The 15,000-nt window shown below is 27.0% G+C and overlaps 1 protein-coding gene across 1 annotated transcript in view; it reads left to right on the forward strand.

Annotated features, from left to right (window-relative positions):
* The window catches only part of LOC100197858 (beta-galactosidase), a 15,202-nt gene extending 5,141 nt beyond the window's left edge, over positions 1–10,061 (forward strand). Inside the window, 10 exon segments of the mRNA XM_065817298.1 lie at positions 4,488–4,668; positions 4,670–4,804; positions 5,178–5,414; positions 6,031–6,166; positions 6,286–6,509; positions 8,096–8,284; positions 8,459–8,542; positions 9,276–9,329; positions 9,419–9,619; positions 9,770–10,061. Coding sequence (XP_065673370.1) covers positions 4,488–4,668; positions 4,670–4,804; positions 5,178–5,414; positions 6,031–6,166; positions 6,286–6,509; positions 8,096–8,284; positions 8,459–8,542; positions 9,276–9,329; positions 9,419–9,619; positions 9,770–9,952 — 1,624 coding nt within the window. The 3' untranslated portion in view covers positions 9,953–10,061.
* The last annotated feature ends 4,939 nt before the right edge of the window (positions 10,062–15,000 follow it).

The following is a 15,000-nucleotide window of genomic DNA, read 5'->3' on the forward strand; positions in this document are numbered from 1 at the left end:
TCCCTAACTCAAATAGTCAACTTTCCAACTCGCTTTCCAGACAACCCGAATCATTTCCTTCTCTACTCGACTTATGTATTGTTTCTGATCCTAGTCAGTGCTCAGTCTCTCCACATTCACCTTTAGGTGCTTTTGATCACGGTTTGATCTCTCTAAAACTATTATCTCACTCTTCATCATCAGAATCCCCCTATCATCGTACCTCTTACAACTACCTTATAGCTAACTGGGAATCTTTCCGTGATTTTCTTCGTTTCTTTCATCTTTCGTCCCTTTCCGTGATTTTTTCCATTGATCTTTCATCTTCCTGCTGACAAATTTGCTTCTTACATAACATCTTGGATTCAGGCTGGCATGGAATCTTTTATGCCCTCTCGATGATTCCAAGCCAAGCCTCGCTCTTCTCCATGGTTTTCCTCACATTGTGCTGCTGCAATTTCCAATCGAAACCATTACTTCCATATTTATCAGCAAAACAGTTCTCCAGAAAAAAGATGTCTGTTTACTATTGCTAGAAACCATTGTAAAAAGGTTTTGTCTAACGCCAATGCCCACTATTCTCAAGCCATGAAATCTTGTATTTCATCTCAAAAGTTAGGCTCTCGCAACTTGTGGAGAATCTTTAACAGTATCAATAAAGGCAAACCTGCTATTCTACCTCTCTTGTATGGTTCAGACTTTGTCACCTCACCTAAAGGCAAAGCTGAGTTGTTTGCTAAGAACGTTTCATCAATATTATATCTTGATTCCACTGCTTAGACTCTTCTACAGCTTGTGGTCCAGACAATGTACTTCTTTTTTTTTATTTTGTTTTGTTTGTAATTCACCTCTCCAAGGCCAATAAGACCACTACAGATGAGGAGGCTACTTGTGGTTATAACCCTTCCCAACTCTATAACTCCAAAACGTGAACCTTGACGGACAAGGCCGCTGCACGGAGAAACAAGTACCTGTTATAGTCTTGCAGAAGTATTCTCTGAAGTGTAAATATTCTCGTCTATACATTCAAAACTATTTAACAAGTGCTTATCAGAATCTTGTGTTCCAGCATGCTGAAAAGCGGCATATGTTATCCCTATATTCAAAAATTCTGGAGAGCAATCTGATTCGTCTAACTACTGTCCCATTAGTCTTCTTCCTATCATAAGCAATGTTTTTGAATTTTTAATTAACAAACACTTAATCTCTCATCTTGAATCTAATAACTTACTTTCTGATCATCAATATGGGTTTCGATATTCTTATTCTACCGCTGATTTGCTAACAGTAATAACCGATAAGTTTTATTGTGCATTAGATAGAGGTGGAGAGGTTAAGGCTTTCACTCTTAGATTTCAAAACCTTTTGATAAAGTCTGGCATGCTGGTCTTCCCCATAAGCTTTTTTATGGTGTATCAGGTAATCTCTTTAAGATGATTGAATCCTTTCTTTCCAATCGTAGTATTAAAGTTGCCCTCGATGGACAGCACTATTGTTCATATCCTGTAACTTCAGGGGTTCCTGAAGGTTGAATCCTTGGCCCAATATTCTTTTTAATTTACATCAACGATCTATTGAATATTCTCACATTAAAGATGGCATTGTTTGCTGATGATACTACCATTTATTTTTGTCTTGATAAGAAGTCAACACTCTCTGATTGCTTGGAGGGGGCATTTGAGCTTGAAAAGGATCTCACTTCTGCTACAGCATGGGGCTCACAGTGGCTGGTAAACTTTAATTCAGATAAAACTCAATTATTTTTTTAGCCAATCGCAATAATTTAGATCTTCCTTTATAATTGATGAGTCATCTACCTTTCATCTTCTAGGCATAACTCTTACTTCTGATCTTTCTTGGAAACCGAATATCGAATCCATTGCAAAAATAGCAAGAGGTAGCGTCTCTTGTGCCATCTACTCTCTCGAGTTACTCGTCATTCAATTAAGTCTCATCCTTTTTCTGTGACTGTTCCTAAGTGCGCTAAAAACTTTTATTCATCTAGTTTTTTTTCTCATCAGTCCTTTGGAATTCGCTTCCTTTATCTTGCCTTCCTGATTCATATAATCTACAGTTTTTTAAGTCTTCTGTCAATCAGTTGTGCTCTACAAACTTCATTTTTTCTCTTTCAGTAACTTTTAACTCTAATAGTGGTTGCTTGCAACCTTGTAGGAAGTGAAGATTTTGAAAAAAAAAATTAAAATTAATATCTTATTAAAAATTAATAAAATTATAGCGCTTGCTTATGAGAAGATCAACAATTTTTAATAGAATGCTTTTATTTTATTTTGAATTTTATTCCAAATATTTTAATTCCATTTTTATGTCCACTCATTTTATTACAAATGTAGTTTTTAAGTTTTTTTAACAGCGGTTTAATGAAGTTATCCAAATACGGAAGGTTTATTAATATACAAAAGTTTACTTAACATCCGTTTAATTAATGAAGTTATCATTATTTAAAGTAGAAATTATTTTTCAAAGAAGATGATTATATTTGAGATTCAAATGATTTATGATGATGATGAGTTTATGTATAAGTACCTTCATGGCTTAGGTTACTTCATAAAAAACCCCAGAAGTTTTGGTATCTAATACAAGTACCCAAAATAAAAATATTATGATAGACCTGATAAAGTATTTAAACTCAGCAAATATAATAACAACAGCAGACTTGAGTAGTGATAGTTGTGTTCAGTTGAGCCAGGCTTTTTAAAACCATGAGTGTGATAATAATGCCAAAACAATTAGTGAACAGTTAAATGAAGTTATGTAAAAATGATTGGCAGCAATACGAACACAACCTATAAGGTTAGAAAGTACAAGTATTTAAAATTCAAAAAGAAATGCTGTTATTTGAAAGTAGTAGCTCAAGATGTGATCACCTTTAAAAAGCATATGATTATATACTAGCTAAATGGCCAACAAGCTCCAAACGAGCTTTCTCCTCTGCTGGGTTTTTATGTTTAAAAAACGAATATGATTAAGTGATGAAATGATTGATGCTTAAAATTTTTAGGATAATACTTTCAAATATAAATACAACTCATGTATACATGTTTATATTATTATTAATTATTATTTTTATTTATACTGTGTTATCATTTTAAGGTATTGTTTTATAATTTAAATTGCTTGAGTTCATTGATGAAGTATTTTAATTTTATTATCATTAATCATTTTTAAGTGTTTGATGAGTACTTAAAACTATAATTATAGGGTTTAATGTATGTAAATAAAGGTAATATCTTAATATTAGGTATGCAACTTGTATATATAAAGTACACCTATGCACCAGTTTGGTTTGGCTTAATAGCCAATACTGATGCATCGGCCAATGCCGATTATTCAACCGATGCCATCGGCTAATTAATCGACCAATGATTAAGCCGATTAATTTAATTAATTAATTGGTTGCTAGCTACCAATAGCATAGGCTAGTAGGTCGAATCACTTCTGATGAATAGGTACATGTTAAATTTGTAATTTAAATTCTTAATATTATTATAATACCCTTAAATAAATATATTAAACCTATTATTAGCCACAATCGGCATTAGCCGATGGCACATCACTACTTGAAACATTAGTTCTTCTTATGCTTCACTTTCTACAATTGTATTTTTTTTTTATTCTTTTCAATCCCGAAAGATTTTTGCCATCTTAATCACCCACCATGACCCTTGGTGCCCATATATCAGTGAATTTTTTTTGTTCTTTAATGGTATTAACTTGGGTCTCAAAAAAACCAAAACTTTATCGAGATTTTAGAAATAATAATGGTTTTAAATAAGAATTGCTAAAATTTTATATACAAAAAAACTTCAAATTTTAACTTATAGTTGATTAGGTTATTTTTATATGACATTTTGGAGCAATATATTTATTTTCAAAAAGGTTTTAATAGAAACTTATAAATTTTGAAATCACTATAAAATTAAGGTTTTTTTGAGAACCAGGTTGATATGCTTTTTATGAAACTAAAATTCACTGATATATAAGTGTTAAAGGTCATGGTGGGTGAACTTTTTCAAAAAGTAAAATAACCAATGACTTTTTAGTTACTTTCAAACCTTATAAATTTCTTTTTATTAAATTACAATATTTCTAAGGGTTATATATACCCTTGTTATTTCGTCAAAAACTTATCTATGATGTTAACTTTTAAAAATTACTTTCAAACCAAAGTTCATCTATTTTTAATACAGGAAACTGGAGATACCAAAAAGTCAGCACCCTAATATATATATAATATATATATATATACATATATATATATATATATATATATATATATATATATATATATATATATATATATATATATATATATATATATATATATATATATACATATATATATATATACATACATATATATATATACATATATATATATATATATATATATATATATATATATATATATATATATATATATATATATATATATATATACATATATATAATACACACACACACACACACATGCATGCATTCAATTTTAGGTATATTCCTTGGAACTTCCATGAACCAACTGAAGGTAACTTCCAATTTGGTGGTCAGCAAAATGTCTTTAAGTTCCTTAAACTGGCCCAAAAATATGATCTTTTAGTTATTCTGCGACCTGGTCCTTATATTTGTGCTGAATGGGAGTTTGGAGGTTTTCCTTACTGGCTGTTAAAAAAAAGTAGGAAATAAAACCATGCAACTAAGGACTTCAGATAATTTATATCTTCAGAAAGTTGAAAATTATATGTCAGTATTGTTATCAGGCCTTCGACCTTATTTGTATGAGAATGGTGGCCCAATAATCACAGTTCAGGTAATTCAGCATGAAAAATTTAAATTAGTTCAATAAAATTTTATTGATAACTGATTAAATTACATTTTTTCATGTTACACAATTTCATAATTAGGAAATTCACAGTTTTTTTTTTTTTTTTTTTTTAACATCCACTTCCGACAAGGCTACATATCTTTTTTTCTCAAATTTCTTTTAATTTACTTATGATAATAATAAGAAAATAATATTAAAGATTTTTTTCTGCTATGCGTTTTATCATTGATATCCATTGATACCCTATTGATACTCTTGTGTTATTTTTTTATTAATTTTAGTTATGCAATTTGTAAGATTTATAAAAAGGTTTTAATTAAATTGCAAAATGTTACTGATTTATTTTGATAATCATCAGGTTGAAAATGAGTATGGTAGCTACGGTTGTGACCATGAATACATGTATAAACTGGAATCCATCTTTAGGAAATATCTAGGTGAAAATGTTATTTTGTTTACAACTGATGGTGCAGGGGACAGTTACCTAAAGTGTGGTACAATTAAGTCACTTTTTGCCACTGTTGATTTTGGACCAACAGCAGAACCAAAACAATATTTTGATATCCAACGCAAGTATCAGCCTCTTGGTCCTTTGGTAAGTTCATGGAAAAAAATTTTTTTTAATTTAGAACTTCACTTGTTGTCTTTATTTATCGATTCTTACAAAAATTTAACTGATTAGTTAGAATGTACTAATATTTATGAAGTTTCTCCTTTAGTAATTTTTATAGCTGTAAAAGGGAATTGAACAGCCTTTGAATTCTCTGTGTAGGTGTTAAAACAGTTTCCAAAGAGCTAAACAGATTGTGCAAAATCAATTTAGAACAACTAACAACTTCTTTTAATAAAGATTTTAGTTTTTTAATTGAGAGCTATCAAGTTCTTTTAGATTTTTTCTTTTTAATAAGTTGGCTTGGTGTTTAAAAATTTTGGCTTTAACTTACAACATACTTGTCAAGAATTTATATTTTCACCTACAATGTCAGAAAAGTTTTGTAATCATTTGTCTGTAAATCATAGAGGAAAGTATTATAAGTTAAAAGTAATTTGACATCTCAAATAGTTAAGTATAATTTTATGCAAATTAATCAATGTTTTAAATTTTAAAAAGTAATTTCAAGTGTATGTTAAGTAGCCGATATTAAAGAGTTAAAGTTAATTGTTGGTATAAACTATGCTTGCCATTTTTGTAGATAATAATACTTGTTTAGATAAATTCAGAATTTTACACAGGATGGTTAGATCACTGGGGAGGACAACATGCACACACTAGTTTGGAGGTTGTTACTGATACATTAGATAAAATGCTTGCACTTAATGCTTCTGTAAATATGTACATGTTTGAAGGTGGTTTTCTATATTTAAATATAGTTTTTTTTTTCTTATCAAGTTTTAAATTTACATTTCTGTCAAATAATATTTTTAGTTTTTAATTTTATTTCTATTTTGCGCTTTGTTTATTGTAGGTGGTACAAACTTTGGTTTTATGAATGGAGCAAACCAAGATAGCAATAGTCTTCAACCACAGCCCACAAGTTATGACTATGATGCTCCTTTATCTGAGGCTGGAGACCCAACTGAAAAGTATTTTGCTATTCAACATGTTGTATCAAAATATTTGCCTGTTCCTCCTGGTCCACAGCCTAAGCCCACAGAGAAAACAGCATATGGTAAATTATATGCCTATAAGGTATTTTGGTTTGTTTTTTATTTCTTTTTTTTTAATTATTTGTTTTTTTTAAACAACTTTTAACAAATATATTTATTATCAAAAAATAAAAATAAAATAAACAAAATAAAAATTTATTCTTTGTATTTAAGTATATTGTATATATATATATATATATATATTTTTTTGAATTTTTTTATGACACTTTATTTAATGAAGTATAAACCTTATGCTATAAAATATAAGCACTACAAAATATAAACAAAAATGATATATAAATTACAATTATATAATTTGAGAAGATAAAATAATAAAAACTACATGTTTGTAATATCAAGTTTCATGCATATAGCAACAAACTGCATGTTTGCAATATCAAGTTTCATGCATATAGCAACAGGTAAAAAATACTTATTATATAATATGAATGTTTTTTGTGAAAAAATGTTCATCAAGTTTCTTACTTAATAATCAGAAGATAGTTCATGATAAATTACACAGGTCAACAAAAAAAAAAAAATTTTTCTGGTGCCGAGCAAACAATTTGTTTTTTGTATATCATTTCTCATTTTGATTTCAAATATGTAACTCTTTTTTTACCATCAGGTCAAGTTGTAAAGATATTTAGGTTCAAATCTTAAGTATTTAGGGTAAAGTCCCTAATATTGTCGAAAAAAAAGTTATTCAAAATCTTAAATCTTTATTAAATCAAAATCTTTATTTTAAAATCTCTATGAAAATACGCTTCTTTCGAGACCCAGGTTGACATACTTTTGAATAACTTTTTTTTCGACAATATTATTTCGACAATATACTTTACCCTAAATACTTAAGATTTGAACCTAAATATCTTTACAACTTGACCTGATGGTAAAAAAAGAGTTGCATATTTGAAATCAAAATGAGAAATGCTATACAAAAAACAAATTGTTTGCTCGGCACCAGAAAAAGAAAATTTTTTGGTTGACCTGTGTTATTAAATACAATTTTTTTTTTTTTTTCAAGTTATTGATATTTTATATTTTAATGATGAATTATTTTTTGTCAAAACTATGTTATTTTTTCCTGTTGATTGCTATATATATGTAGCCTAAATTTGTAAACATAATGCAGGGTTTTTTATTTTATCTTTATCTTATGTTGAATATATCCACACATAAATATGTTTGCATATATTTTTATATATATAATATATGAAAAGAAAAATTTAAAATTGATAAAAGAAACGGTTGCTTATTCCAAATCCTTTGTTGATGTAGCAGCACTTCCTTGCATGTTAATGTCACTTCATATTCAGTCTGTAGATATATATACTGAAGACATTGCAGCTCCCTATTTCAGTATGACGTCAACAGTGTATATCTAATCCTCCATTCATGTGTGTGTGTGTGTGTATATATATATATATATATATATATATATATATATATATATATATATATATATATATATATATATATATATATATATATATATATATATACATATAAATGCCAGATTTTTTTTTGAAATTTTTGTACAATTTCACTTAATTTGAGAAACAACTAATATTAAGGACCTATTAAATGTGTGTATATTTTTTTTAGCTCCAAACTTTTTTTCTTTAGGTAGTTTCAATATTTGATGCACTTGATAAGATGAGTAGAGAAAGAAGGTATGAAAGTTCTTTATCATTTGAAGATTTAAACGTTGCATATGGTTATGTTCTCTACAATGCTTTGGTTTTGTGTCATCAAAATGAAAATTTGCTGCAATTGACGAAATTTCACGACCGCTCTTATATCATTGTTGACAAAGTTTGTCAATTGATAATATGAATGTGTGATAATAATCATGATGATCATGATAATGATCATGACGATCTTTATAATGATGATCATGACGATCTTTATAAAGATGATCATGATCATGAAGATCATGATGGTGACAAAAATAAATTCGCAATACATAATGAAATATTTTATCTGTAGGTTTTACAAGGAGTTTTGGATAGAAACTCAAATAATAGTATTTTGTTGAACTGTTCAGTCGACCAAATTGAGTTAAGTATTATGGTAAGTATTCTTTATGCAATTAAATCAGTTTTTTTTTTTTTCAAACAAACTTAAGTTCACTAACTAATTCATTATAGTTAACTTTTTTTTTACTATCAAGTTGCCATATTCTTAGTTGCCAAAACCTAAATATTCTTAGTTAGTAAAATAATTTTCGTTTATTCTTTAATGTTTTTTCAAATTTTCCCTTAGGCATTCACTGCTTTTGTGTGATCTCAAACAGGAAGTTCAGAATTTTAAAAAAGCCTAAATTTTCTAAAATCATGAAAACACAAGAAAATATGTTTAACTCAGAAAAACGGAAAATTTTTTTTTTTTTTTTTTTTTTTTTGTAAAAAAAAAAAATCGGACAAGTTCTTTGTGTTATTTTCAGTAAAATTGTTTCTAGGTATTTTTTGTCTTATTTATCCCTACTGTGCTAATTGATTTTGTTGTATTATCTATTTTAATTATGTAATTTTGCCGAATATAAATATTTCACAAAACATTTTTAATGGAATAAATATCTTTAACTAGTTCAATTATTTTTATCATTTTTTTACATATAACTGCAGTTACATTTAAGAAAAACATTTTTTACATATAACTGCAGTTACATTTAAGAAAAACATTTGAATCTGATATTATTCTATAACATTTCCACATAAGCAAACATATTTAAAATACAATAACTTTATATAATATTTCAAACTAATTCTTCTTTGGATTTCCTAATTGAATCTTTACTTTTTAGGTAGAAAATCAGGGGCGAGTGAACTATGGTCCATTTATGACAGATACAAATAAGGTAAAGCAAATCTGTTGGAGCATTTAATTTGAAATCGTTTAATGCCATAGAATATTTTTTTGACATTTATGTTGAATTTTTTTTTTAAGGGAATTTTAGGTGACGTTTTATGGAACGGTGAGCCCATTGATATAAAAGTTAAACATGTGTTAGATAACGATGTTTTTAAAAACGTTCAGAATGTTGCTGTCATAAGTTCTCAAGTTGCTAGTCCAGCATTTTATTTCTTCAATTTAAGTATTTTGGTAGAACCTACAGATACCTTTTTAAAACTGGACATTTGGAGAAAGGTTTGAATAATGATTTTTTAATCATTTAATATAGTATAATATTTTTCAAATTAAGTTCATGTTTAATTTTTAAATTAAACATGAGTGTATATATATATATATATATATGTATATATATATATATATATATATATATATATATATATATAGGGAGTTTCCGTGGTGAACACTTTTAATGTTGGGCGTTACTGGTGGATTGGTCCGCAAAGAACTTTGTATATTCCACGTCACGTCCTTCAGAAAGACAATATTATTGTTTTATTTGAAACGGAAACTATTTTCCCAATAACTGATGCATATATTGAGTTTGTCAGTTCTCCTATAATTGGATAGCTTGACCCATGTTTATAATATTCTGTTTGTTTATTTTTCTAATATTTCCTTTTTTTTTATTGTTGAAATTATATTTTTTTTGGGACAGGGGATGGGGGTAAGGTGTTTTTTTTACATTGCTAATATTAACAAAATAATTTGTTTATTTGTGAAATTTTTTTTTTTTTTACCAGATTTATGTCAAATATAAATATTTTAAGTCGATTTATACAGATTTGTATATATTTTATAATATATTAAGAATTAAATAATTTAAATCATTAATTTGTGAATTATATATATATATATATATATATATATATATATATATATATATATATATATATATATATATATATATATTATATATATATATATATATATATATATATATATATATATATATATATATATATATATTAAAATAATTGTCAATAATTGAAAGTTTGTATTTTTTATGATTTTATGTAATAAATATCGAAACTAATATTTCTTTCGGCTGACCAATAATAAGATTATGTTATTAATAATAATTAGGTTAAAATGATATGGTTATTATGGTTTTTTAATTAAAATTTCATATTGCAATACGATTGAATAACATATTGCAAGTAGTTAACTCCATCCATTTATTTAACCATAAAAATATGAAAATTACAATAATATTTATAAACTCACATAAATAAGGTTAGGTGTCACTCATATAGTTAAAAACTAGTCAATGGAGTGACACCTGAAAAAAACAAAAAAAAAACTAATAAAACACAGAAAGAATTATAAATAAGAAAAAAATAAAAATAAACATTTTTTTAAGAAAAAAAAAGAAAAAAGAAAGGAAAATAAAGCACTAATAAATAAAGATGATATTGATAATTGCAATAATAATATAATAAAAATAACAATATTAATAATAATGCGAATAAAAAAACAAATAGTAACTATATCATGATAACTTTACTAAAAATTATAACTAATTGTAAAAACAATTATAGTAAAGTTTATAACTACGACAGAAATTAATAAATAAACATAACAATTGCAAAAATTAGGGCAATAACCATAAAACTATTACTACAATTGAATCACTATCATTATATTAACTATTATTGTATTGCAAGTGATTTAATGTGTGTAGTGTTTCGATTTTTATTTCTTTTTAAAAAATAATTTCTTACAAAAAAACCAAAACTAAGCGCGAAGCATGCCAAATTGCAATGCAAAAAAGCGTACCAAAGTGCACTGCAAAAATCCACTCTATTTAAATAGGAGGCAGATGAGGTTTTACAGAAAACAAAAACGGACGAAATTAAAGTTGTTATACCAATAAAAAATTTCGGTTATACATTTCGCAAAATTATTTTTTATTAAAAATTCTGTAAAATGTTTCGTACATCAGTGCGGCATTATTATGAACCAATATTAATACCTTTATTATTTTATTAATTATTAATAACTTGTATATTAGCGAAATTATTATTTATTTATTTTTTTTAAAAAAAAGGTAGTTCAGTTTGGGTAAATTAAAAATATTTTATTTAATATTTCTTTTGATTAGCAAAACAAGGCTGTTTTAGTTCAAATAATAATAAATCTTTAAGTTACTGTTGCATTTCTTTCAAAAATGAAGTCAAATGAAGAAGATGAAATTCTAACGGACAAATTAGCAGAGCTAGAAGATAGGAGTCGTCGTAATAATTTAAGATTTGAGGGAATTGATGAAATTAAAGGTGAGACATGGGAAAAGAGCGAGGAATTAATTATTAATAATAAAAATTGTGAAAGAAAAACTTGATATTAAGCAGGAAGTGTATATCGAAAGAAAACGGGAAAGGAAATACAAGGAGAAGAAGTATTGTGGTGAAATTTCTAAACTTTAAGGACCGCGAACTAATTCTGGAAAAATACAAAAAAATTAAACTCTGGAACGAAAATGTCTACATTAACGAAGATTTCAGCGAAAGAACTATAAATATTTGTAAGCAACTCTTCACCGAAGCCAAAGAAATTCGTGGTAAATATGCTAAAGTGGTTTACAATAAAAAGTCCTAAAAGGATGTACTACTTATCTTTTTTTTTTCCAAAAGTAATTGGCTACTAAAATTGTGAAAATTATTAAAAATAACTTTGAAAAATTTTTTCAAAGTAACTATTTAAACTTAGACGATAAATCCGACCCAGATATGAATTATTTCAATGAAATAAATACGCCTGAGTTTGAATGCTCTTATTTTTATTCAAATAAATTAAGAAATTATTTTAATATAGAACAAAATAATGATTATTTTAATGTCATCCACGTAAATATTCGGAGTCTCAAAAAAAATTTGGAAAGCTTTTTAAATTTATCATGCGAAACAGAAAACTTTGTTATCATAATTTGTTTAACGAAAACGCGGTGTTCAAAGAATTTTTTGATTCTAATCTCCATCTCCCAGGTTTTAATTCTTTTTTTTTTAGAGCGTAAAGTTAATAAGCGTGGAGGAAGTTTTACATAAAATAAAATATTCTTTATAAAAGCGTGTATACAATAACAATAATTGGAAATCTTTTAAGGAACATATTTCGAATCAAAACTGGAGTAATATAAACTTCAATGATGATATAAACCCAATCTACGATTCTTCTTTTATAACATTTAAATCCATCAAACTTCCCTATTCATATAAAAAATTGGAATAAAAAAGCTCTAACTATACAATTTTTTATTCAATAATAAAACAGATAATGAAAAAATAAAAAACAAAGATGGAAATAAATTTGCCTCGATTTTCCATACTTTTTGATGCGATTTAGAGTTAAAAAATGAAAATTTCATGACACGATTACTTAAAAAGTTCACGACAGCTGTTACCAAAAATATGCATACTGGTTCTAAACTACCATGTCTTTCATTTGTGCCTTGCTTTATCAAAATAAATGCTCTCATGTAATATAACTACATTTTTTGTAAATATTGCAATAAAAATCGACATAGTCGCACAATATATTGCATAAAACTATTATTTGCCATTATTATTATAAATCCAAGGGACAAATGAAATTCTTAACTATAATGAACAAATAGCGAAAATTTCAAGTCAAAAGTCAGTGTTCAACTAAAGTTTTAAACTTTTGAAAAATTACAAAAACTATTAATCGAGATATTCAAGTCTTGAAATTATATTTTTAAATTTGAACAGTTAAAAAATAAGTTAACATATTAAAAAACCCCAGCTTTGTGTCCCAGTTGTTCCTTTTGGCTTTCACGATCAAGATCTTTTTTTATTGTTCGTAGAATTTTCTTTCGTTCTTTAACAGGTGGAAGAGACTTGTGTTCCATGCGTGTTATTCGAAGTATATCTTGTTTTTGAGTTTTAGACGCTGTTACTGTTGCGCTAATCAAATTGTCATAAACGTAAATTGTTTGGATTGGCTGATTGTATAAAACTGTTAATGTCCTCCTTGGGAATTTGTATAAATAGCGTGTCTATCGAAGCCTCGCTCTCTTGGTGTAACCTATTAAACAACAACGGACTGGAGCAACTCTTCTACTACTAGCTGTGATCTAAGATCTCTTCTTTGTGTTTATCGCATATTTGTATAATAATACTATTATATTAATAAATTGAACTCGTTTTACAATACGACTCTTACGTAAAACAACAGTTACAAAACCATTACATACGTGATAAAACCTCTCTGACACCATTACCTCCATCATTAAAATGTAGTACAGCAGAGTACACTGCCATTTCAAAAACTTCTCTGATAACAAAAACTGATTTCAGACACTTTTGTCACACTATTGAATTAAGGCACTCATTTGTATTTTGAGTTTCTCCATGAAGACATTTTGATAGCAAGACGTCTGCAGACAAATCAAAAAATATTGGTTTAATTATATCATGAATCCATTTTGGTAATGATATGTTATTTTTGTAGAGAAAAGTTTCTTTTATTTTATCATATTGCCATTTACACCATGTATTTCCAGATCGTGGGCAAAATGAAAGTCTAAAGTTTTGATCCAAAAAATTTGTTGAATGTAAAAGAAAAGTAAAAACTGCTTTCTTCATTGCATAGATGTTGCTTAAATTTTTTCTTATTGCAAGACCATAATAATTTTGCATACAATTTATAGCAGACTCAGTCAATTTATTTTTAAAATAAATAAGTGTCTTTGTACTTGTATGACTCAGAATCAATTACTTCTTTATAAAAACTTAAATTGCCATCACCAAGATATTTATCATAAATAATATTATAATTTTAAATGGAACGACTAAAAATATTTTTAGCACCAGCACTTTCCATAGAACGAGAAGAGTTCGTGTGATTATGGGAAGAGTTCGTATGATATAATGATATATACGAGAAGAGTTCATATGATATATGAACAATTATGGGATAATTTCCCAGCTTTATATTTTGAAGAACCTTAATAGTTCTCCCATATTTTACATCCACGACAAAACTTTGAAAGTACTTCTTCATCAACACATTTGTCTTCAATAATAACAGACAACATAACCGTTTAAAGAAATATAACCTCTTTTTTGCCAAGCACCGTCAATCTTGATGCATTTTTTTGTTGGTTCCTTTTCAAAGTCTACATTTTTACAAACTGCATTTTTCATAAATACAATAGCTATTCATAAATTTTATATTTTATATTTTCATAAATACAATTTTTATATTCTTTAATTATTCTCTTTAGTAAACAATTAAATGAATTATTTGTCATATTAAACACATTCATACATTCGGCAAACGTCTTCATTCCACTAAAGCCTTTTCCTATCTCACGAAAAGCAACATTAGCACGCAGGTTTTCTTCAAAAACACTTTTTTCTTTAGATTATCTTTAGAACATTTTAGTGATGTTTATGACTCATTCCAATTACAACAATTACAAATAACTTTAAACAAATGACAAAAATCCCTTTGAGATTTTAGGTTATCTGTTAGGGTCACTGCACTGTTACATTTAGGGCATTTTAAAAGTGATACAAGGTTTTTTAATATGGAAAAGTTTACAAGCCATAAATATTTTTCAGTTTTTAACTTTTGCTATAACATTTGAATGTTTT

This window comes from Hydra vulgaris, chromosome 14 (assembly GCF_038396675.1).
Source record: "Hydra vulgaris chromosome 14, alternate assembly HydraT2T_AEP".
Classification (NCBI taxonomy): Eukaryota; Metazoa; Cnidaria; class Hydrozoa; order Anthoathecata; family Hydridae; genus Hydra; species Hydra vulgaris.